General features: G+C 36.4%; 4 protein-coding genes and 1 non-coding gene across 6 annotated transcripts; all 5 read right to left on the bottom strand.

Moving 5' to 3' along the window:
- Positions 1-1,255: 1,255 nt before the first annotated feature.
- Positions 1,256-1,338, bottom strand: TRNAS-UGA (transfer RNA serine (anticodon UGA)). Its single transcript has one exon. It is a non-coding gene; the product is annotated as a tRNA-Ser (tRNA).
- Positions 1,339-6,669: 5,331 nt separating this feature from the next.
- LOC143614570 (F-box protein VBF-like) lies at positions 6,670-8,611 on the bottom strand. 2 transcript variants are annotated; one of them, XM_077087971.1, is made up of 5 exons: positions 8,333-8,611; positions 7,726-8,093; positions 7,425-7,630; positions 7,209-7,324; positions 6,670-7,119 (listed from the first exon to the last, which is right to left on the bottom strand). In XM_077087971.1, exons 1-5 carry the CDS (start codon positions 8,392-8,394, stop codon positions 6,711-6,713), a joined length of 1,161 nt encoding a protein of 386 aa, XP_076944086.1. In that variant the 5' UTR covers positions 8,395-8,611; the 3' UTR covers positions 6,670-6,710. The 2 variants fall into 2 exon arrangements, with proteins under 2 accessions (XP_076944086.1, XP_076944085.1); XM_077087970.1 differs by lacking the exon at positions 8,333-8,611 and having other exon boundaries at positions 7,726-8,179.
- Positions 8,612-8,920: 309 nt separating this feature from the next.
- LOC143614568 (receptor-like protein kinase ANXUR2) lies at positions 8,921-12,050 on the bottom strand. Its single transcript, XM_077087968.1, has 4 exons — positions 11,705-12,050; positions 10,568-11,583; positions 9,232-10,119; positions 8,921-9,082 (listed from the first exon to the last, which is right to left on the bottom strand). The coding sequence occupies exons 2-4, from the start codon at positions 10,610-10,612 to the stop codon at positions 8,921-8,923; spliced, it is 1,095 nt and encodes a 364-aa protein (XP_076944083.1). The 5' UTR covers positions 10,613-11,583; positions 11,705-12,050.
- Positions 10,712-11,780, bottom strand: LOC143614567 (putative receptor-like protein kinase At2g39360). Its single transcript, XM_077087967.1, has 3 exons — positions 11,769-11,780; positions 11,305-11,583; positions 10,712-11,242 (listed from the first exon to the last, which is right to left on the bottom strand). Exons 1-3 carry the CDS (start codon positions 11,778-11,780, stop codon positions 10,712-10,714), a joined length of 822 nt encoding a protein of 273 aa, XP_076944082.1.
- A 5,526-nt stretch (positions 12,051-17,576) lies between the features above and the next one.
- On the bottom strand, positions 17,577-19,148 carry LOC143614566 (receptor-like protein kinase HERK 1). The gene is made up of 2 exons (XM_077087965.1): positions 18,213-19,148; positions 17,577-17,756 (listed from the first exon to the last, which is right to left on the bottom strand). The coding sequence occupies exons 1-2, from the start codon at positions 19,146-19,148 to the stop codon at positions 17,577-17,579; spliced, it is 1,116 nt and encodes a 371-aa protein (XP_076944080.1).
- Positions 19,149-21,568: the final 2,420 nt, after the last annotated feature.

Here is a 21,568-nt window from a genome sequence, read left to right as displayed (position 1 = left end):
CGCCTTCCTGGTCATTTTTTTTATTTGGAATTGTTGATTCCATCTAGAGGAGATACTCGTTTATTTAGTATTGGACAATCTATAGCAGTCATATCAATTTTATTAAGTTATTTAGTAATTCCTTTCGGTTATCACCTTGTTCTAGCCGATCTCAGTATTGGTGTTTTTTTATGGATTGCTATTTAAAGTATTGCTCCTGTCGGCCTTCTTATGTCAGGATATGGCTCAAATAATAAATATTCTTTGACGATGCTTATGTAGAAAGCCCTTTTTTCTAGTATATACTAGTGAGTTTGATCTTTCTTTACTTTTTTCTTTCTATAGTGGAGATAGTCGCACGTAATGACAGAAATTATTTCTAGTTTGCATGGTCCAATCATTGATCCCGAAAATTTCTACAGTAAATTGGGGTAGGTCACTACTGGAGTTTCCTATCCACGAATCTATTATTTACTGGAACAATTTGACTCGATTAATATATAGGAACATAGGACGAATCTCCGGGATGGGTAGAAATAGAAAGCGATTTCCAATGTTTTGCTTATGTACAACTGCAAAGTAAGAAACATTATAATTGGAGCTCGTAATAAAGGACGCGATCTTGCTATTGAGGGTAATGAAATTATCCGTGAGGCTACGCGTCAATTCTGAAATGAACCCTGCCGAGTTGAATATTATTAATCTATGGAATCTTTATTATTCTATTGAATAAAAGTAATTCATAATCATCCGGTTAGGATCGATCTAAACCAGCCCACGATCAGTGAGCTATTACGCACTCTTTCAAGGGTGGCTGCTTCTAGGCAAACCTCTTGGCTGTCTCTGCATCCCTACCTCCTTTATCACTGAGCTAAATTGATGTTCCAATATCTTCCCTCTTCTTGTACCTTTGAAGCCACAAGTACCAGCAAAGGACCAAGAAACCACTCGCCCTCGTACATCTGTAACAGTCACAATGGTATTATTGAAACTTGCTTGAATATGAATAACCCCCTTTGGTATTTTACATATACTCTTACGTGAACTAGTACGTCCACGTGAACTCTTTTTCTGTATAGCTTTTGCCATATTTTATCATCTCATAAATTTGAGTCAGAGATATATGGATATATCTATTTCATGTAACAAAAGATCCCCCTTCTTATTTGTAGATAGCCTAGCCACTTCCCCTTATTTATGAGAATGAAACCATCCGGTCAAAATCAATCCAATAAATAAAAATAGAAAATAAAAAAATATATTCAACAAGAAAAAAAGGAGAGAGAGGGGTTCGAACCCTCGATAGTAAACTCTACCGGTTTTCAAGACCAGGGCTTTCAACCACTCAGCCATCTCTCCGAAATACAATTTTATTTTATTCCTCCGAATAGAACATGGCCATATGAGTGGATACCGCCACTATCAAAGATCTCGGGTGTGATGGTTAATCTATCTATCCCGATATATGGATAGATATACGATTCAGCATGCCTTTTTGTAAAATAAAATGTAAAAAAAATTCCACTCTCCCCCGACTCCAGAATAAAGTGGTAAAGGGGTAGTAATATAATAAATCATATAGAATCAGTTAGAATCAATGGATTCGTGGTAAAATCCCTTTATGATGTATTTTAGTACAATTTTTGGTTGATATAGGGATCAAATGGTATAGTTCGTTTGTTGGTAGCTTGGAGGATTAAAAGCATGACTCTTGCTTTCCAATTGGCTTTTTTGCATTAATTAATACTTCATCAATCTTATTGATTAGCGTACCCGTTGTATTTGCTTCTCCTGATGGTCCTAGTTACTCTTCGGGATGGAGTGGAAGAAGGGAGGGGATTCTCGAACGCGGAAAAGGATCCAATAACTTCGAAAGAATTGAACGAGGAGCCGTATGAGGTGAAAATCTCATGTACAGTTCTGTAGAGTGGCAGTAAGGGTGACTTATCTGTCAACTTTTCCACTATCACCCCAAAAAAACCAAACTCTGCCTTACGTAAAGTTTCCAGAGTACGATTAACCTCTGGATTTGAAATCACTGCTTATATACCCGGTATTGGCGATAATTCACAAGAACATTCTGTAGTCTTAGTAAGAGGAGGAGGGTTAAGGATTTGCCTTCTCAGTTCCGGTACGTAGACCAAATAAGACAATGCAAGCAAAAGTTCCTAGATTCATGGAGATATAGAACAGCATATAAGTTATCATGCTTGCATATCCATCATTTGAGTCTCCAACAATTATTCCAATAATTACATATCCGATTTGCCCTATGGACGAATATGCAAGCATACGTTTCATGCTTGTTTGAGTAATAGCAATGAGATTCCCCAATATCATGTTAAGAATAGCTAGGATTTCCAGAATAAGATGCCATTCTCATCAACGTGACCGAGACGTTGGTGCCAAAGATCAATGCTTTGGATTGTCTTGGTTTTCTCAACATAAGTCGTTCCTGCGGAAATAACGTACACTGGCTCGTTTTTCCTTCCTTGCATTATGGCTTTGGACGAGGTTTCGAACTTATCGAACACCTTGACATCATTTGAACCAAATATGACATACCGACCGGTAGACGTAATCTGAGGGACCGATAGTAGATTCTTTTTCACACCCAGAACATGGTACACATAATTTAATACAAACTCCCATTGTTTATACGGTTTGAATCGTATGTCACCAATATGTGCGATTCTGTGTCTCGAGTTTTGGCTTTTACAATCACCCGATTACCTTCATATTTGACCGGGTTTCTTAGCTTTTCCTTTTCTCTGGTCATGTGGTTTGAACACCTGGAATCAACAATCCAATCATCTAAAGAATTGTCTTTGGTTTCGGTGTTCGTGGTTAAGGCCATCACATGTTCTTCGGCTGTAAAATAGGCTTCAGCGTCCCAAGCCACTTCTTCTCGAACTGTGGCCGCATTCCCTTCACCAGCCAACTTCCCCGGGCAACCTTTGGACATGTGTCCACGTCTTCCACAATTATAACACTTATATGGAAATCGCTTACCGGATTTTCCCGACTTCTTGTCGTTCATCGGTTCTTGCTGATTTGAACTTTGTCCAGATTTATGCGACTTCTTGTATCGGCTGTTCCATTTCCGTCCTTGATTCCCACTTGGTCGAAATTTTCCCTTCCCCCGATCGGCATACAAGGCTTCTCTCTCGATCTTCGGGCTTGAAATCGAGATGTCACTGATCTGTTTAGCCAAGTCTTATTGGCTTGAGAGAAGATTCTCGAATTCGACCAAGGATGGTTGTTTTGGCCATCCTTGAACCGCGACCACGAAACTTTGATACTCGGTTCTTAAACTGTGTATTAAGATTTGTTTCATTCTAGCATCTCCAACTCTTGCTTTCGGATCAAGCTCCCCAATCTCACGACATAAGGTCTTAACCTTGTGAAAATATTGCGGAATCGTGAGATCTTTTTGAGTGATTGACAGAAGCTCGTTTTCAAGAAACCGAAGCTTCGCGTCATTTTTCTTGGAGAAAAGTACCGCCAAAGTATCCCATGCTTCCTTTGGCGTTGCTAGGTCTCGGACGTGATCCGAAAGCTCTTCCTCGATCGTTGTTTTCAACGTGAACATAGCTCTTCCTCGATCGTTGTTTTCAACGCGAACATAGATCTTCCTCGATGGTGTCGACTCTCGGTTGGGTGATGTCTGACCCTTGAACAACTTCCCACAGATCCGGACCCTGTAGATATGAACTCATACAGGTTGACCACGTGTTGTAGTTTTGATTGTTCAATTTCTTCACTCCTCCAACAACTTGAAAATCGGCCATGTTTAATGGGTTGGCTCTGATCCACTTGTTACTATTTAAACAAGTGAAACGGTAAACAAATCCAAGACCCAATACACGATCGAACAATATTTGCTCAAACACACGAGCGTTTTCTTATTATTTGAAAACAAGAAAAGAAAGATATAAGACAAACTTATGTTCAATGCAAGACACTAGATATATTTCTACAACTAAACCTTACAAGGCTTATATAGGCAGACAAAAAAAACTTAAGGAGTAAGGAAACTTAGCTAGTAAGACTTTAAAACTTACACCAATCCTTATCCTATTGAAATAAAGAAACTAATCTACTAGCAAGACTTATCCATTCTAAAAAGACTTATTCATTATGGATACTAAAAAGACTTATCCATTAAGAAATCTTAGCCACCAAGTATGACTTAGTTTTCTTTTAAGTCCCTTTAGTTATGATCTCCTCCAAACCACCCCTTTAAGATCAAACCGAACCACCCTTTAGTCCACAAGTGTTGCTCGTTTAACAAAATGAACCCTTATACCTATCCGTTTATAAGTGGGTTGTTTGGGTTTCAGGTGAAATGGATCGGGTTAATAAGATTGGGTTTCGGGCCACATCCAACAAAAACAAAATTAATGGAATACTTAATATAAAGTTCATATTGGGCCATGAAATGTTTGCGTATTGCAAAATTCATACACTTGAATAGACTTAAATTTAATCTGACATAATTAAAACAAACCATCTGGAATTTAATGTTTTAAGTTAAATGGAAACTGAGAAAAATATATTAAACATATAAAAATATGAACGAACATTCAATACACTATTTATTACAATGTAATATAACAAATATAATAAAATATTGATTAAGTGTCATTTTCGTCATTATGGTTTGGCAAATAATGTGATTTAGTCCCAAAAAGTTTATGTTTTGCATATGGCCACGTTTCCCAGTTCTTGTCAATTACATCCAAATTACTAACCCCATTAAATTTAATCGTTAAGTTAGGGGTAGAAATGTCTTTTCACCCTTTCTTTATTATATAACTTATTTAAGTGAACTGCGGTTTTCGGTTTTCGTCCCTCTAGTTTGTCCAAATATGCAGTTATAGTCCAATAGTTTTAAATTTGCAATTTTTTCCATGTGGTTTCATTTCACTTGCAATTAAACCCGAATTCCCTAATATTGTTAAGTCTAGTCGTTAAACCCATCAGTGTGCCATTCACGTGAGGGGTAGTTTTGTTCATTTTTTTTCTTTTTCCCCAAATACACCACAGCCCCTCACGTGAGGGGGCTTGCGAATTAGGACTGAAGTTTATTTAGTGAGAGAAACGACAAAACTGGTCGTCACGTGAGGGGCGCGCAAACGGATTAACGACCAAAATTAACGAGGTTAGTAAATTCGGGTTTGATTGCAAGTGAAATGAAACTACAATTACGAAAATTGCAAACTTGAAACTATTGGACTAAACCGCAGATTTGGACAAACCACAATGACGAAAACCGTAGTTCACTAAAATAAGTATTATAATAAAGAAATAGTGAAAAGACATGTCTACCCCTGCCTTAACGATTAAATTTAACGAAATTAGTGATTTGGATGTAATTGGCAAGAACTAGGAAACGTAGAGGGTACATATGCAAAAAATAAACTTTTTGGACTAAATTCGCATGATTTGTCAAACCATAAGAACGAAAATGACACTTTACTTTAAAATATTATAATTAGTACATGTAATTAACCCATTTTAATCACACGATATGGAATTTTATATTTGCAAAGAATGACTTAAAATTATTTTAAAATCATGTTTCAGTAATTACACATGGTGTTTTACTTATGCTTGATTTTTTTTTCTTTTTTATGACGCATATTTAACATAAACTCTCTCTATATATCATATACAAATAGAATCTCATCATTCTCTCAGCCGTTTAGGACTACCTTAGGCCATGTGTAGTGGGGCTACAAATGTGGGCAAGAAAGGGCGACAGGGTTTCTCGGGTTGACCCAAATCTTATAAATCAAACACACGATCGAACAATATTTGCTCAAACACATAGCCTTATAAGTTATTGTTGGGTTATTTTTGCCCATGAGAAAACCCGACAACAGTCTTAACCTTTCATGGGTTCTATTATATTTATTATTAATATTTATTATTAGTATTAAAAGAAAAGAAAAAAAAATATATTATTAATATTAATTGTTCACGGCACATGCAATAAACAAAAATTGGTGTTTCTTTTGGTTTTGGACTTTGGGCCGGCATGAACATTAAGTAATTTTTGTGTGGGCTTCAATTCTTGGACAACAAGATTCAACAAACAAAAGAAGGTATTATTTTTGGGTGCTTTAGTATTCTGCCGAAAATATACACACATACGAAACAGGGTTTGGAGTATTTTTGTTTTCTCTTCTGCCAATCAGAGTTACGAAGGGAGGTTTTTTTTTGGTGTTTGTTGAAGATAAGAGACGTGTCAGAGATCGATTCATTCTCTCGTTGGTGTTACCTCTTACTCGTTTATTTTATTCCATATACTTGAAGATTGTTTGTACCAAGTATATGATGATTTGTGTATGCCTATAGTTTTTACCTAGAGAAGAACTTTGTATTGCTCCCTATTGGTGATAGTGAATTTGAAGCGGCTCTAGTAGTCCCGTGGTTTTTACTCTCGCCTTGAGAGGTTTTCCACGCTAAAATTATTGTGTCATATTTACTTTTATTTACCCTATTTGTTTGCATCCTCATTGGTTCATTCGGGTCGGGAAAAAGTTTAGCCAAACGATGTTTAATTCCGCACTTTTAGTTTACCGTTCGTGGCTAGGTGGTCGTTTTTCCCAACAGTTATAACGTATTTAAAATGTCAATAGTTTGTCTTAGGTTTCTCTTTTTATAGGTACCCAGCAATATATTAATATAAGAAAACATTAAGAAAACTTGTCCATACATTTATTCTAAATCGGACGAAACTCGATACCATATATAATAAGACCAGCCATAGTTCCTTCAAAACTTATTAGATTCAAATCCATGGGGATAGACTCCTCATTATGCTTACTAGATATAGTTTCCCACACTATAACCTCCATCCATCCATCTTCCCTTTCTTTAGGAATCCATTTAATATTGTTTAAATTCATTGTGTTTGGAGTAGTGAATGAGATAATGTTGGTTCTTTGCTTTTTATAGGGTAGTAGATCCCGTGCCTTTACTGGAAACTTGAGCCCACGACATTTTTGTGAAAGCTTGAACACTAAGAAACACGCATAAGTTGTGTCCGATGAGAGCAGTCGTGTTTCAACGTCACATTTGATGCGGAATTCATGGTAGGAGAAAATCTCAATTACATCGTCAAATACACACCTGCATCAATTCATGTAAATGTATCTAAGGTTTAATATTGTAGAACTTCACATACGAAGCTAGTAATTAAGTTGGTTCAAAACGCGAACCATGATTGTGCTTGAGGTTTAATATTGTAGAACTTCGCATACGAAGGATCGTATATAACTGCTTTTGCTCGTAGCATATGACATTTCTTTTTGTTCACTTTGCTTAGTGAAAAAATCTGCTCATCATAGAGTTACAATTTTTCCATTAACACATCAATTAAGCTTTTCAGTATATAACTAGTGTAAATAACTAGTTACATAAGAAAGAAAACAAACCTTTTCACCTTTGTCAATAAGAAACCCATTGAAGAGTAGGTGGTAGAGATCCTCTTTAGGGGCATTTAGGATATATTTTACAGATCTCTTAATTATGTCACGATTATCTATGGAAAATTTTCCCATTGAGTCCATGCACAACTCGGGTTTCAAGAGTCCTTCGATGTTATCTTCATCATCCGCTTTGTTATTCTCTTTATATTCTTCTACCGACATATTATAATCGCGTGACTTTGGTCATGCACAAAAAAACTAACAAAGTAAAATAATAATAAGATGCATTGTGATTGTGTTCTATGACTTACACTGGCTATGGCATTAAACTCTACTCCTTCAACAAAAATGCCCCAATTTCCGCAATAATAACAAGAAAAGCTCTCAAGTAGAATATCACAGTGTTCAGTCTCACTAGTATTCCAAAATTGGAACAATTCGACCATTAACCACTCACCTCCAGTTCTCCACTTTGCAAAATATGCATTACAAGTTTCTCTTGCCATCTTGTATTTTAGATTTACGTATAATGGCCGAGAAGAAACTTTTCTTTTATTGCAAAACTTGAAAACTAGATAAGCTCCATACATTATCTCTTGAGTTAAAAGTTGAGGTTTTAACTGGATTTGGATATTGAGATTTGAGAAGTCATATATCTTTGTAACCTTTGAAAACCTACACATATATATGTTACAACAATGAGAACTCTTATATTCAGCATACTGAATAACCATGATCATTAATTCTTCATAGATGGCCCTTGCTACTAAAATTTTTTGACCAGTGATTAGTGATTACAGATATAATTCTAACGCGGGAACTGATATTTGAGCGCTAACTAACCCCTCCAAAGAATTTTATCATAGAAAAGTAAGCATGTGGTGTTACATGAGAGAGAGGGAGGGAGAAAGAACCTTGATTTTCTTATGGATCTCCACTTCACATTTTTGAAAGAAAACATTTTTGCTGATGCCATTACATTTCTCACTCCATTCCTCTTAATGGAAAACCACTATTCCAAAAAAAAAAGGCAATTAGTTAAAGTAGCAAATTAGTTATAGTCATTCCATACTATTTATTATTAGAAAGAGTAGCAAGAGAATGCCAAAAGAGGAGTCAGTCCATATACACATATCAGTCATCCAGATTTCATAATTTACAACTTATAATTGTTCAGTACCAACTATTTTTACTTGGTGTATATACTTGAATTAACTCTTCATTAACTAATACTGTTTTTTTCTAATTATTCTACACAAAATCGGGTTGTGTTCTTTCTTACCTTCTGCTACTTTTTTTTCTTTAATTTATAAAAACCTACTTAAATTCTATGGGATTCCTAACAGATACTTATATGAAGAGAAATTCATAGATCAAGGATGCATTCAACCTGTTTTCAACTAATTTAAAGCTTCGGATGTGAGGTTCACATTATTAAGTAAGATAACATCGAATGAAAAAATATATGTGTAAGACGTTGTTGCTTAGATAGGTGTAGATGGTTAAAGAGATTGAATCACCAGCTTTTCATTGTGAAGGAGAATTCCTGAAGAAAAGAGAGAATAGAGATCCTTCTTTCTGCTTGTATTGGATAATTGAACTTTTGACATGTAGATGATCTTTTTGTAATCTTTAGGCAGCCTTTTCTCCCATTCCCACTCATCCTATGAAACATGAAAACATTAGAACTACAAGTAGTTGTTTCTAGACAAAACATATTTACTTCTTGCTATAAAGTTAACAAATTTTTAGCACTAGTATCCAATTTTAAGCATTGCTTTCTTGCTTTCATGATAAATATTTTAGAACTTACTTGACATTCAAAGGCTTTCTCAAGTTCTTTTACGACCTCAACCATTGTTGGACGATCTTTTGGCTGTTCTTGCAAACATTGATAGGCGATAGTCGAGAAAATAACCAGGGAATTTGCATCAATTTGTTCCTTTATATCATGAAATATGAATTCTTCTAGTCTCTTGCTTTTGAAGCATTCTACTGCCAATTGTGAAAGAAAAATCACACGGCCATCTTCATGATCACCATGGCGTGGATGTTGCTGATCAGTTATTAAGGTTTCAACTGCTAATCTCCCAAATAAGATTTCAAATAAAACCACACCAAAGGAATATACATCTGATTCCTGTGTAAGTATGCCTGTGCTCGCATAGAGTGGATCGTAATAGCCTAGTGTGCTTACACCTTTGGATATGATGAAATCGGAAATGACAGCTTCCCAGTCATGGTTTATTAGTATGCTACTGTTTTTAACGTCTCCGTGCATTGAATATTGGGAGTTAGAACCACTGTGAATGTAAGCTAGTCCACGTGCAGCGTCAATACAAATCTTTAGCCTTTTTTTCCAAGTCAGACTAGTGTTTTTCACATGATCTTTCAGACTTCCATTAACCATATGTTCAAAAACAACAATCCTCTCACTTGACTCTTCCCAAAATCCTATAATTGGAATGACATTCTTGTGACTAAAGTTATAAAGAATGGCAACATCTTCATAAAAATCATTCTCATATGGACACATTGTATGATCTAGACTCCTTACAACAATAGATTTGTGGCCATTGGACCGAGAGAGTTCTCCTTTGTACACCTTGCCATACCCTCCCTTCTCTATGATGTCACTAAAGTTATGTGTAGCAAATCTAATTGCTTCAAGCGACATTCTTAAGGTTTCGACCCCTTTTACCTGCATAAGTTTTGTATAACAAGGCATGATGTTAACATTGGTTATTTGGTAATATAATTTATTCATCACATCATGAAAGTACAACTCAAAGGATAAAAAAATGAGAAATAATTTATAAACTAAATGGTTAAATGCTCTCACCGTTAGTAATTTGGATCAAAACAAAGGGAAAAGGGAAAGCGATTCACAAAAAAAGGACGAAGATATATAATGATGCAAGGTTAAGATAAAGAGATTAGATAGAGTGTAAATTAAATTGCTTAGTTTTATTTGTTTTAAGGCTTTAGTATAAATATAGAATTATGTAAGTTTTCGTTTGTCGAGTTTGTTTGCTAATAAGGAAAGAGTGACAGGTTGTCTCCAAAACTGGTGTTCACATTGTTTTTTATTACCAATTGATATGCATGTGATCGTAATATGTACGCGATTACCATAAAACAGGACTTACTTGAGATTTCAATGCTTTTTCAAGTTCTTCCACAACGAGGGACATTGTGGGACGGTCATCACGATTTTCTTGTATGCATTTATATGCAATCGCTGCAAATATGCTTATGGAATCTGGAAAGGTTTTACCATCAAAGGTGAAAGATCATTTCTCAAATTCTTTCTTTAATTTAGAATTGATAAGCTCGTTGAGCTTATTCTGCTCAATGCAACGTTTCGCCAGATGGGGTAAATATTCTTGATCATCCTTGGACCTCTGGAAATATGCCAATCTTCCACACAATACTTCGAATAAAACGACTCCAAATGAATACACATCAGACCCCTTTGTCAGCATACCTGTCTTGTGATACTGTGGATCAACATACTCTAGTGTTCCAGCAACTTGAGTCATGACAAAGGTGGCTTGCAGATTTGCCGGACCAATTCTTGACAACCCGAAGTCACTAATCTTGCCTACCCAATTCTTACCCAACAGAATGTTAGAGCTTTTTATATCACGATGAATTATCCTATGATGCTCACCAACACCGTTATGGAGAAACTCAAGACCACGGGCTGCATCAAGGCAGATTTGTAGATGTTGTGCCCATGAGTAATTATTCCTGTTATCAATGCTGGAAATATATTCAGCAAGGCTTCCATATGAGGCATACTCGTAGACAAGAATACGCTCCTGATCTTCATCAAAAAATCAACAATTGTGACAAGGTTTTGGTGCCTAAAGTAAGGAAGCACTGAGATTTCTTGCAAGAACTCTGCAGTTCCTTGTCCATATCTACGATCTAATCGCTTAACAGCAACTGTGCTTTTTCTTCTTCGGTAACCCAAGAGTTCTGTCACGGATGTGCTCTTATGTATATTATCTTTGAAATACTTTTGTACATCAAAGTGGAAGAGATCTGCTTTGTGCACATTCCCATATCCACCACGTCCGATTTTGAAATCATCATGAAAATCATGAGTTGCTAACTTTATCTGTTCCAATGGAATTTTCATGTGTTCCAGATTTTTAACCTGCATCATTAAACAACAGTCGCATTTCGAAGTTAAAATTTCATATCTACTTTAATTCAAACTAATTTAGAAGAAAAATGAATAGTTAATATATATTTTATTGGACAATGGGTTTTATTACCTTGTAGGAGTCAGCTTTGTGTTCTTGTTTTCCTTTGAATCCAAGAGCAGCCAAATAGTTATACCCAACCAGTCATGGATAGGAAGAAAAATAATGGCATGCAGTATATATCAGTTATCTTACGTTTCTAGTTATATTGTCCTTGATAATTAAGATCCTTCAGAATTGTACATGGGACAATGGTTCTTAGTATAGTTAAACTTTATTATTAATTATCTGCATATTCCTTAATGTAGGATCATTAGAACCTTGAATCGGTGATTAGATAACCAACTATTGGAGTAGGTGAACAAGGACTTGAAGAATTAACGATATATATGAAACAGATCAACGGAGAATTTAATCAAATAAACAAACTTTATTATAAAACACACTCTTCTTTCATGGTTTTGTTTACACAGTGTATCTAGTTATTCTAAACTAATGGGTACAACAATACCATTTTATATTTTCAAAGTGATGATTTGAAATGTAACCCATAATAATAATAATAATAATAATAATAATAATAATAATAATATACTTAGAACAAAAACTATAATAATACTATATAGGCTAAGTCTAGAGTACATATATTTAACAGTACTATAAACGCATGCTAGATATGGAAGCCATGTTCGGTAAATCCATGACAAATGAATACCCATCAAGACGAGAAAAAGATATTTGTTTAGTGAGATTATTTACTTATCGAGAATGGTAATTAGAATGTTGGTTTAATCCCGGTAACTTCTCAAAGTTAAAGTTTAAGGTTAACTGTGTAATCATTATACGTAGTATGTTAATTGTGTAATTAATGTAATTGTTATTAATCGATGAGCCGGTTAGCCTAGAGACATGCATGTTCAAGAACAACCGCACACGTATGTAGAAATAGGTTCATTGATCTATCCAACTCAATGAATTAGCGATTTCAACATGAGATTGTTTCTATTCACTCAATCATTGTGTTCTAGGTTATATAATTCCTTTGTTCTTGATTCTCGGAAATGAATCTGGGGTTAGCAATATTTGCGAGGGAACATCGATGTGTTCTGCTATCAGCAGGGGAAAGTACACCCACAGCAGACAAACCGATCCCGATCAAATTGGATAAGTATAAGAAACCTTGGGTGGGATCTATACGGTCTAAGACTTAAAACTTAACTCAAAGGGGATTTTTATCACAATGGTGGGTTTCCTTATTGATGGTGTTTCTGTTGAAAATAGAAAATACTGATTCAATTCCACGTCAATAATTCATCACACGTTGTAGCTTAATTATCGGTCTAGTATTTGAATCATATTCAATTAAGACTTGTACCAAGTTGTTAGGATAAGTCCTAGTCTTTAGCATAGAGACGTTTGTTTATTTATCTATTTAAGAGATTTTTATTCTCTGCATATGTATTCAGTTTCCTTTATCAGTATATATCAAGTAAATCATTAAGCTTCCGCTTGTAAATTCTTGTTATTATTATCTGATACCAACAGATTTGGTATCAAAGCCTCGTGAATTCATTCAAACCCTAATCAATTATCCATGGCCGATCAAACCAGCACCCTACCCACTGCTACTACACCTATTCCAGTATTCAAAGGAGAAGGGTATTAATACTGGAGCATAAGAATGAAATGATTCTTCGATCACACGACCTTTGGGATCTTGTAGCTGAAGGTTATGATGCAGCCGAGAAAGATAAAGGAAAACTAAAAAACACTCAAAAGAGGGATGCTTATGCTATGGCTATTATTCAACAAGCTGTGCATGATCAGCTCTTCTCCCGTATTGTTGCTGCTTCCACTGCCCAAAAGACTTTGGGAGATTTTAAAAATGGAGTACCAGGGTGATTCTCAAGTCAAGGTGGTGAAACTCCAAGGCTTGAGAAGAGACTTTGAGAACTTATCCATGAAGTAAGGTGAAGCCAATGGTGACTATTTTGGACGAACTATGGCCCTTGTGAGTCAAAAAAAGGGCATATGGGGAGATCATCTCTGATCAAACCACTGTGGAGAATTCTTCATAGTCTGACTTCAAAATTTGATTATGTGGTTCCCTAAATTGAGGTGCCCTATGATCTATCCAAACTCACCCCTGTAAAATTAATGGGGTGTTTACAGCCACAAGAGGAACGTATCAACAGTAGAACACCATAGAAAAGTAATGCAGGAGATGAAAAAGCACTGCAAACTATGCAAGAGGGCAATCAATTGACAAGATACAATTCCTTTAGAGAAAGAGGTAAACTGTCCTTTAAAGGAAGTGGAAGGGGGAGAAGCCAAGATAGAAGCAAAATCCCTCAATGCACTCATTGCAACAAAATGGGCCATTTCAAGAAAGACTGCTGGTTCCTTGAAGAAAAATCAGTTGCCAACATGGCCACCGAAAAAGAAGAAAACCAACAAGATGATGAACAACGTCTCTTTATGGAATGTACAGATGAAAAATATTCTCTTATGACTTAGGTGCTACAAGCAACACAACATACCTGTGGTTCCTTGATTTAGGAGCATCTAATCATATAACAGGTTCAAAAGAGAGCTTTACTCAATTGGATGAAAGTTTTAAAATAAAGGTTAGGCTTGGAGACAAGAAGGCCTTAACAGTTGAAGGCAAAGGTACGGTTAAAATAGTTAATCCCGATGGTACCACAAGGCTGCTAGATGATCTGTACTTTGCTCCTCAATTGGGGTACAACCTCTTGAGTGTGGGTCAACTGATGAGAAAGCGTTACTCACTTCTCTTTGATGATGGTCAATGTACTGTCAAGAGCAAAGCTACTGGACAGGTCCTCATGCAGGTTCCAGTTCAAAATAACGTGTTCATAGTAGATGCTTCACAAGCCGGACCCAAGAGCACATGCACCGCACCAACCCTACCAAGCCTACAACTGACGTAGGGTCCTTACTTTGGCATAAAAGGTATGGGCATTATTACTTTCAAAGTCTGAAATTATTGCATGATAAAAGAATGGTAGTAGGGTTGCCTAGTATTCAATATGCAGATAAGTGTGAAGGATGTATTGTTGGTAAACAAACCAGAGATCCATTTCCATACAAGTCCTGGAGAGCTACAAAACCCTTGGAATTGGTACACTCAGATGTATGTGGTGCTATGCAGTCTAAAAGTTTGGGAGGAAGCGAGTACTACCTGCTATTTATTGATGACTACACCAGGATTTGTTGGGTGTATTTCATTGCTGAGAAGTCTGAGGTATTCTCTAAATTCAAACTCTTCAAACTCATGGTGGAAAATGAGAGTGAGTGTTCTATTAAAGTATTGAGGTCAGATCATGAAGGTGAGTACATTTCTACTGAGTTCAATACTTTTTGTGAGTCACATCGAATTAAAAGGGAGCTTACTGTCCCTTACACTCCTCAACATAACGGTGTGGTAGAAAGAAAAAATCGCACCATTGTGGGAATGTCTAGGAGTAGGCTTAAACAAATGAACTTGCCAAATCAGTTTTCAGCTGAAGTTGTTGCAACTGCGGTCTATCTTATTAATCTGGCAACTACTAAGCCAGTAAGAAACCAAACTCCACTTGAAGCATGGTCTAAACGAAAAACCTCAGTGAATCATCTAAGAGTCTTTGGATGTGTGGCATATGGACTTGTACCAACTCAGTTCAGGAAGAAGTTGGATGACAAGTCCGAAAAATGCATATTCATTGGATACTCCACTCAAAGCAAGGGTTATAGGCTATACAATCCAGTTACTAAGAAATGCATTACAAGAAGGGATGTCACTTTTTTGGAAAAAGAAAAGTGGACATGGTCCAGTCCCTCTACCAATACATCACAAACCTATTATACTAACCCATTTCCAAGCACTTATGACCATCCTACACCATATGAACCAACCCATGATATTCAAAGTCCTACCTCACCTAACCCTCAAATACCTACTCAAGCCCAAACACATAATCAAACAACAACTCCAAACCAATCATCTGCTTCACAATCCTCAAATACCGTCAACACACCTCAACAAAGCAATCCAACCCTTCCATATATCCCTTCTTCTAGATGTGCCAAACTTAAAACTGTTGATAATGTTTATTATGCATCAAATGAGGTAGATGTGAATGAAGAATTTTATGCTTGTCAGTTTGCTTTGAATGTTACAGATCCTAGTACATATGATGAAGCTGCTAAAAAAAGGGAATGGTATGAGGCAATGACTGATGAACTAAAGGCAATTGAAAATAACAAGACTTGAGATCTTGTGAAGTTACCTATTGGCAAGAATGTTGTTGGCTTAAAGTGGTTGTTTAAAACCAAATTTGGTGCTGATGGGAACATACTTCGTCACAAGGCAAGGCTTGTGGCCGAAGGGTATTCTTAGAAACATGGAGTTGACTATCAAGAAACTTTTGCTTCTGTAGCTCGTTTTGAAACAATTAGAATGGTGCTATGTGTGGCTGCACAAAGGGGCTGCCAGATTCATCAATTAGATGTTAAATATGTTTTTCTCAATGGTGATTTGCTTGAAGAAATTTATGTAGAGCAGCCTAAAGGCTTTCAAGTTAAAGGCAAAGAAGAGTATGTGTACCGGCTCAAAAAGGCCCTATATAGCCTAAAACAAGCACCAAGGGCATGGTACTCTTAGGTCGATAGTTATTTTGTCGATAGTTATTTTATCGCCACTGGGTATTTGAGAAGTGATAATGAGCCTACTTTATACATCAAGAAAACTGAGAAAGAAGAACTAATATATGTATGCTTGTATGTTGATGATATAATTTGCACTAGCTCCTGTCTTAATCTTGTTGCAGAGTTCAAAGAGGGCATGAAAAAAGTATTTGAGATGACTGATATGGGACACTTAAAAGTTCTTCTTGGGCCTTGAAGTGGTGCAAACAAAGAAGGGACTGTTGTTGAAGCAAGAAAAATATGCAAAGTCCCTGTTAAAGAAGTTTGGTCACCTGAACAGCAACATTGAAGAAACTCCAATGAATGCATCCGAGAAACTTAAATTGGAAGATGGAGCTGATAAGGTTGATGAGCAGACATACAGGAGCTTGGTTGGAGGTTTATTTTAATAAACTCACACTAGGCCTGATTTAGCGTATTTTGTGAGTTTGGTTACAAGGTTCATGCAATCACCCTCCAAACTTCATTGTGGTGCTGCCAAACGAATTCTAAGATATGTTTCTGGATCAACCTCATATGGTATTTGGTATGGCCAAGGAACAAAGATTGAGCTGACTGGTTACAGTGATAGTGACTAGGCAGCTGTGCTGATGATAGGAAGAGTATTTCTGCCTGTGTTTTTACTCTTGGAAGTGGAGCTCTTACTTAGAGTTCAAAGAAGCAATCCACTGTAGCCGAGCTGAGTATATTGCTTCAACAGCTGCTACTTGTCAGGCATTATGGTTGAGAAGGATGCTAATTGACCTAGGCATCAAGCAAGAAACAGCTACTACCATTTATTGTGACAACAAATCAACTATAAACCTAAGCAAGAATCCTGTGATGCACAGCCGATCTAAACATATTGAGCTCAAACATCACTACATTCGTGAGATGGTTGTTCAAGAAAAAGTAAAGCTTGAGTATTGTAATACAAATGAGCAATTGGCAGATGTTCTAACCAAAGCCTTGACCAGAGAAAAGTTTTTGTATTTCCGTCATTGGCTTGGCATTGTGGAGCTTGAATCAAGGGAGGGTGTTGAAAATACTGATTCAATTCCACATCAGTAATTCATCACATGTTGAAGCTTAATTATCGGTCTAGTATTTGAATCATATTCAATAAAGACATGTTCCAAGTTGTTAGGATAAGTCCTAGTCTTTAGCATGAAGACGTTTGTTTGTTTATCTATTTAAGAGATTTTTATTCTCTGCATATGTATTCAGTTTCCTTTATCAACATCTATCAAGTAAATCATTAAGCTTCCACTTGTGAATTTTTATTATTATTATCTGATACCAACAGTTTCTGGGTGAGTGAGGCCTGGAGAATCAAAATTAGTTTGGTTGGAATCCCATTTTGAGAAATACTCACTCGGTTTTTGCGGGTACTTCTAAACACTGTTAATAAAAAGGCGTATTCTGACTCAACAAGTATCTATATGATTTGAAGTAAACATCAAGCCAGTGGCATGTGAACTGAAAGAAGCACCACACACACATATATAGGAAAATGTTAGAATACAAATGGCTCTTAACGTGCAAAGCAACGTCATAATTACATATGAAGTAAATAATTACCATGAGATAAAATAATTATGCATGAAGTAAAGTATTTTAATGTATTACAATGATCTCATTTCCTTTTTGTTTTGAGTGAATTAAAGGTTATGTTTCCTTAATTTGCTTTATGCAATAAAGGTGGCTTTGTACATAAGTTGGAAGTGCATTGACCGAACCAAATCAATTTCAATGAGATATACCACAATTGAATTCTCTACGTTCCTTTCATCTACTCTAGGCGAAATTCAAGAAAACGGAAATGTACTAGTACTTTTAGGCGTGGGTAAGGTCCAAAAAATAACCATATGTTGTTTAAACATAAATTACTTACTTGTTGAAAAGCCAAAACCCTCTCAAAATCTTGTTGAATTCTCAAGACATTCTCAAGTTTTTGCACAATCTCAATCATGGTTGGGCGTGCGGTTCCAAGCTTTTCCAAGCATTGATATGCAATAGCTGAATATTCCTTCAAGGATTCTTGGCTCATTTGTTTCATCAACAACGGATCCACTATCTGGTTTAAGATCCCTTTTTCGTAATGCATGCGCGCCAATGGACCAAGAAAAGGTTTATTATTTAGGTTCCTATCAAATGTTTCCCGGCCACACAGGATTTCGAATAAGACCACCCCAAAAGAGTAGACACCTGATTCCTTTGTTATAACCCCGGTTTGCAAGTACGTTGGATCTGCATAACCGGGTGTGTTCACAAATCCATCGCTGACAAAAGTGTTAGCATGCATTGATCCGATCATGGAGAGCCCTAGACCACCTATCTTTGCTTGCCAGGTTTCGTCTAATAATATGCTTCTGCTTTTCACAAGGCGGTGGATAACGCTCTGTCCTTCCAGTCCATTGTGAAGATAACTCAAGCCACGAGCCGCACCAAGACAAATTTGAACTCGCTTCAACCATGTAAGTTTTGCGCTACTTAAATAATGGTCGAGGCTTCCATATGTCACAAAACCTTGAACAAGGATCTTCTCATTTTGCTCATCACAAAAGCCAATAAGAGAGACAATGTTTACATGTTTATAGGAAGAAAGAACTTTGAGCTCACTTAGGAAATGATTTTCTCCATGGCTTAATTTTCGATCCACCCGCTTTGCAGCTATCGTGATAAGCCCTTCTGGGCCTAAAAGCTCTCCTTTATACACCAACCCGTAGCCACCATATCCGAGGACATTTGTGGCCGAAAAGTTGTTGGTGGCATCTCTCACGTCTTCTAATGGGATCTTTAAGTGACCCAAGTCTTGGAGGATCGACATAATGTTTCAGATTTCAGTGAAAGATAAATCTAAATGAAAAAAAAGGGAAAAATAGATAAGCGTTTGTGAGGTTCAGCCTTCAGAAGTCAACGACAAGCTTAATATTTATGTAGCCAACCACATGACTCCTTTCATAACATTTATGTAGCCAACCACATGGCAGCCAAAATTGAATGTGTCCAAGTGCTAAAAGTAAACGACTTTTCTAATCCCGACATAATGTTGTCATACACCACGTGAACCCTTTTACTAACTCTTGACTTTGTTTGATTCAAGTTTCAACGGAAGAAATTGTATGGAAATTTAAAATGAATGGTGAGCTAATAACTAATTTAGTTGAAGTTATTTATAAGATTTTTTACATGGTAACTTCAAAATAAACTCTTGAATACAATTTTTTATATTACCTTATTAGACTTTATTAGGGTGTTAAGTCGCTCTAACCATTCATGACTCTTTGTGTAAATAGTAGGCTTTTGTAAAAAGATGATATACATAAGAATTATTGGAGAGGAAGTGGAACACTTCTAGACTCATATATGTTGAGGAACTAAATAAAGAGGAGTACTCTCTAATCTCTGCCTTCAAATTCTACTTTTTCCACAAGTTTAAAGACTATAAGTTTATCTGGTATAACCTCAGGTACGTGGCTGTCCCTGGCTATATATACCGTTTCGACTGTTGTACGTACCCTCTGAGACAAACATTCTCTTTCGTAGAGACCTTAAATTTGTTTCAAGGGGCCGTGTTGAACATGAATCCCCAACCACACCCCTCAATATTTCGTTTGCTTATTGCTATAGTCAACAAGATAAGCCGAAAACCAAATACAATGACGACACAACACGAGGATACTACATGAAGACCCATTATTAATGACACCGATTCAAATATAGAATTCTGCATTTTATATTCATTTAATCGATTTTATAAACAATGTTGTACTAGTATATTTCTCACTATTACAAGAGTATCGTTGACATTTATTTCATCAATGTCTTTTTAATAAAACCATGATCAATTTCTTACATAAATTGATGTGCAAAACCTATATATATGGCTATTTTATGATTTTTCAAAAGAGAATTCTACGCATGAAGGTAGCGATAAAAAAATGATATAAATGTTTGCATAAAACCAATTAGAAGATAGTTAATTATAATATTGATGTAGATGTCGTGGTCTAATTATAAACAAGTTAATTTTGAGTCTTAGTCACTTGTAACCATTACGGACAAGTAAGGTCGTCACCCCATAAAATCAGTCGAAAATGTTAAAGGTTATTGTTTATGTTTTAAAAACACTTTGAAAATGGTTAATTTAGAGTCTCAGTCACTTTGTAAACTATTGATGTAACGCAAACTTTGAGGTTTGATTATGAAACACTTTGTAAAACGGCAAACTTTGGTTTGTAAACAATTATAAGAAAGATGAATGTAAGTCCCATGTTTGGATCTAACAACACAACAACTAGTCTACTTGGATTAACCTTTACACTAGCTAGCGGAAATCACTATTAAAGACCGAGATATCAGATCTTGTTTAGTTATTACTTATTACCGTGAGGGAAGGAGAGAAGAGTGAATAGAGAGTTTTGTTTAGGATAAGATATGATAATTGAAAAGGTTAGTTTGCTTGAGATGCATACACTCGTGATAGTGTGTGTACTCATGCACATTCTATTCATTATTCACGGCCCAATGGGCTCCAACATACATGGTCTCGGGCCAATACATACATATAAACAAAGTCCAACTAGCTAACGTAAATAAACGATACATTACAATCAAATACGAAGACTAACACAAAATGGGCCTAACAATCTCCCTCTAGTCTTTGGTATTTGTTTCGTTAGCTTGTGTCTTCAGTCGGACTCGTACTCGAGGATATCGTCTTTGTCTTGAAAGGGTTGTTTGTCAACAAGAAGACGGACGAACTTGTTGAACTTTCCAACAATATCGTCAGTACACTCCCGACACACATCTTCAACCGTGCACAAGGGTGACTCAAGAATCTTTTGTAAGTCAGCCTTGCCGAAACCCTGTCAGTTCATGTTCATCGAAGAAACGAAGGTCATGCGATCGTTTGCAATGAATAATGACCTCTCCGCTCGCGTTGTCAAACTCCCAAGCAATGAAGTCAAAAAGAATGTCGTCAAATGGCATACCATGAAAAATAGGATCACCATGTTCATCAAACATTTTGTATCTCCATCCCTTAACAGGCTTTTTTGTGACCAGATTGACTTCTTTAGACTTATATGATCTACCCGAATTCAGAGTAAACTTTGGGTAGCCTTTCCTCCACTCATGCTTTAAGAAGCGCTTGAACCATCCCTCCAAGGTGTCCTCCTCTTCTCCTCCACCCACAGTCCTTCTAAAATAGTTCATGTCAAGAACGGACAAGGTGTGCATATCTCT

The sequence above is a fragment of the Bidens hawaiensis genome, unplaced genomic scaffold, assembly GCF_021521415.1.
Source record: "Bidens hawaiensis isolate Kalapana, Puna unplaced genomic scaffold, B.hawaiensis_p1.1 tig00040517_1, whole genome shotgun sequence".
NCBI lineage: Eukaryota > Viridiplantae > Streptophyta > Magnoliopsida > Asterales > Asteraceae > Bidens > Bidens hawaiensis.
The sequence above is the reverse complement of the archived record's forward strand: the minus strand, read 5'-3'. Positions and strand labels throughout refer to the sequence as shown.

Excerpts from the sequence above, each read along its gene's own strand:
- LOC143614570 (XM_077087970.1), bottom strand. The coding sequence starts at position 8,158 with ATGATCATGGTTATTCAGTATGCTGAATATAAGAGTTCTCATTGTTGT. Across the intron at positions 7,631-7,725 it reads TAATGCCATAGCCAGTGTAA|AAGAATATAAAGAGAATAAC; the intron begins GTCATAGAACAC and ends ATATGTCGGTAG. Across the intron at positions 7,120-7,208 it reads AAACCTCAAGCACAATCATG|GTGTGTATTTGACGATGTAA; the intron begins GTTCGCGTTTTG and ends GAATTGATGCAG.
- LOC143614568 (XM_077087968.1), bottom strand. The coding sequence starts at position 10,612 with ATGTCCCTCGTTGTGGAAGAACTTGAAAAAGCATTGAAATCTCAA. Across the intron at positions 10,120-10,567 it reads AAAAAGCATTGAAATCTCAA|GTAAAAGGGGTCGAAACCTT; the intron begins GTAAGTCCTGTT and ends AAACTTATGCAG. Across the intron at positions 9,083-9,231 it reads AGAAAGCCTTTGAATGTCAA|GATGAGTGGGAATGGGAGAA; the intron begins GTAAGTTCTAAA and ends CATGTTTCATAG.
- LOC143614567 (XM_077087967.1), bottom strand. Across the intron at positions 11,243-11,304 it reads AGTTCTTGCAAGAAATCTCA|GAGCGTATTCTTGTCTACGA; the intron begins GTGCTTCCTTAC and ends GATGAAGATCAG.
- LOC143614566 (XM_077087965.1), bottom strand. The coding sequence starts at position 19,148 with ATGTCGATCCTCCAAGACTTGGGTCACTTAAAGATCCCATTAGAAGAC. Across the intron at positions 17,757-18,212 it reads GGGTTTTGGCTTTTCAACAA|ATACTTGTTGAGTCAGAATA; the intron begins GTAAGTAATTTA and ends CAAATCATATAG.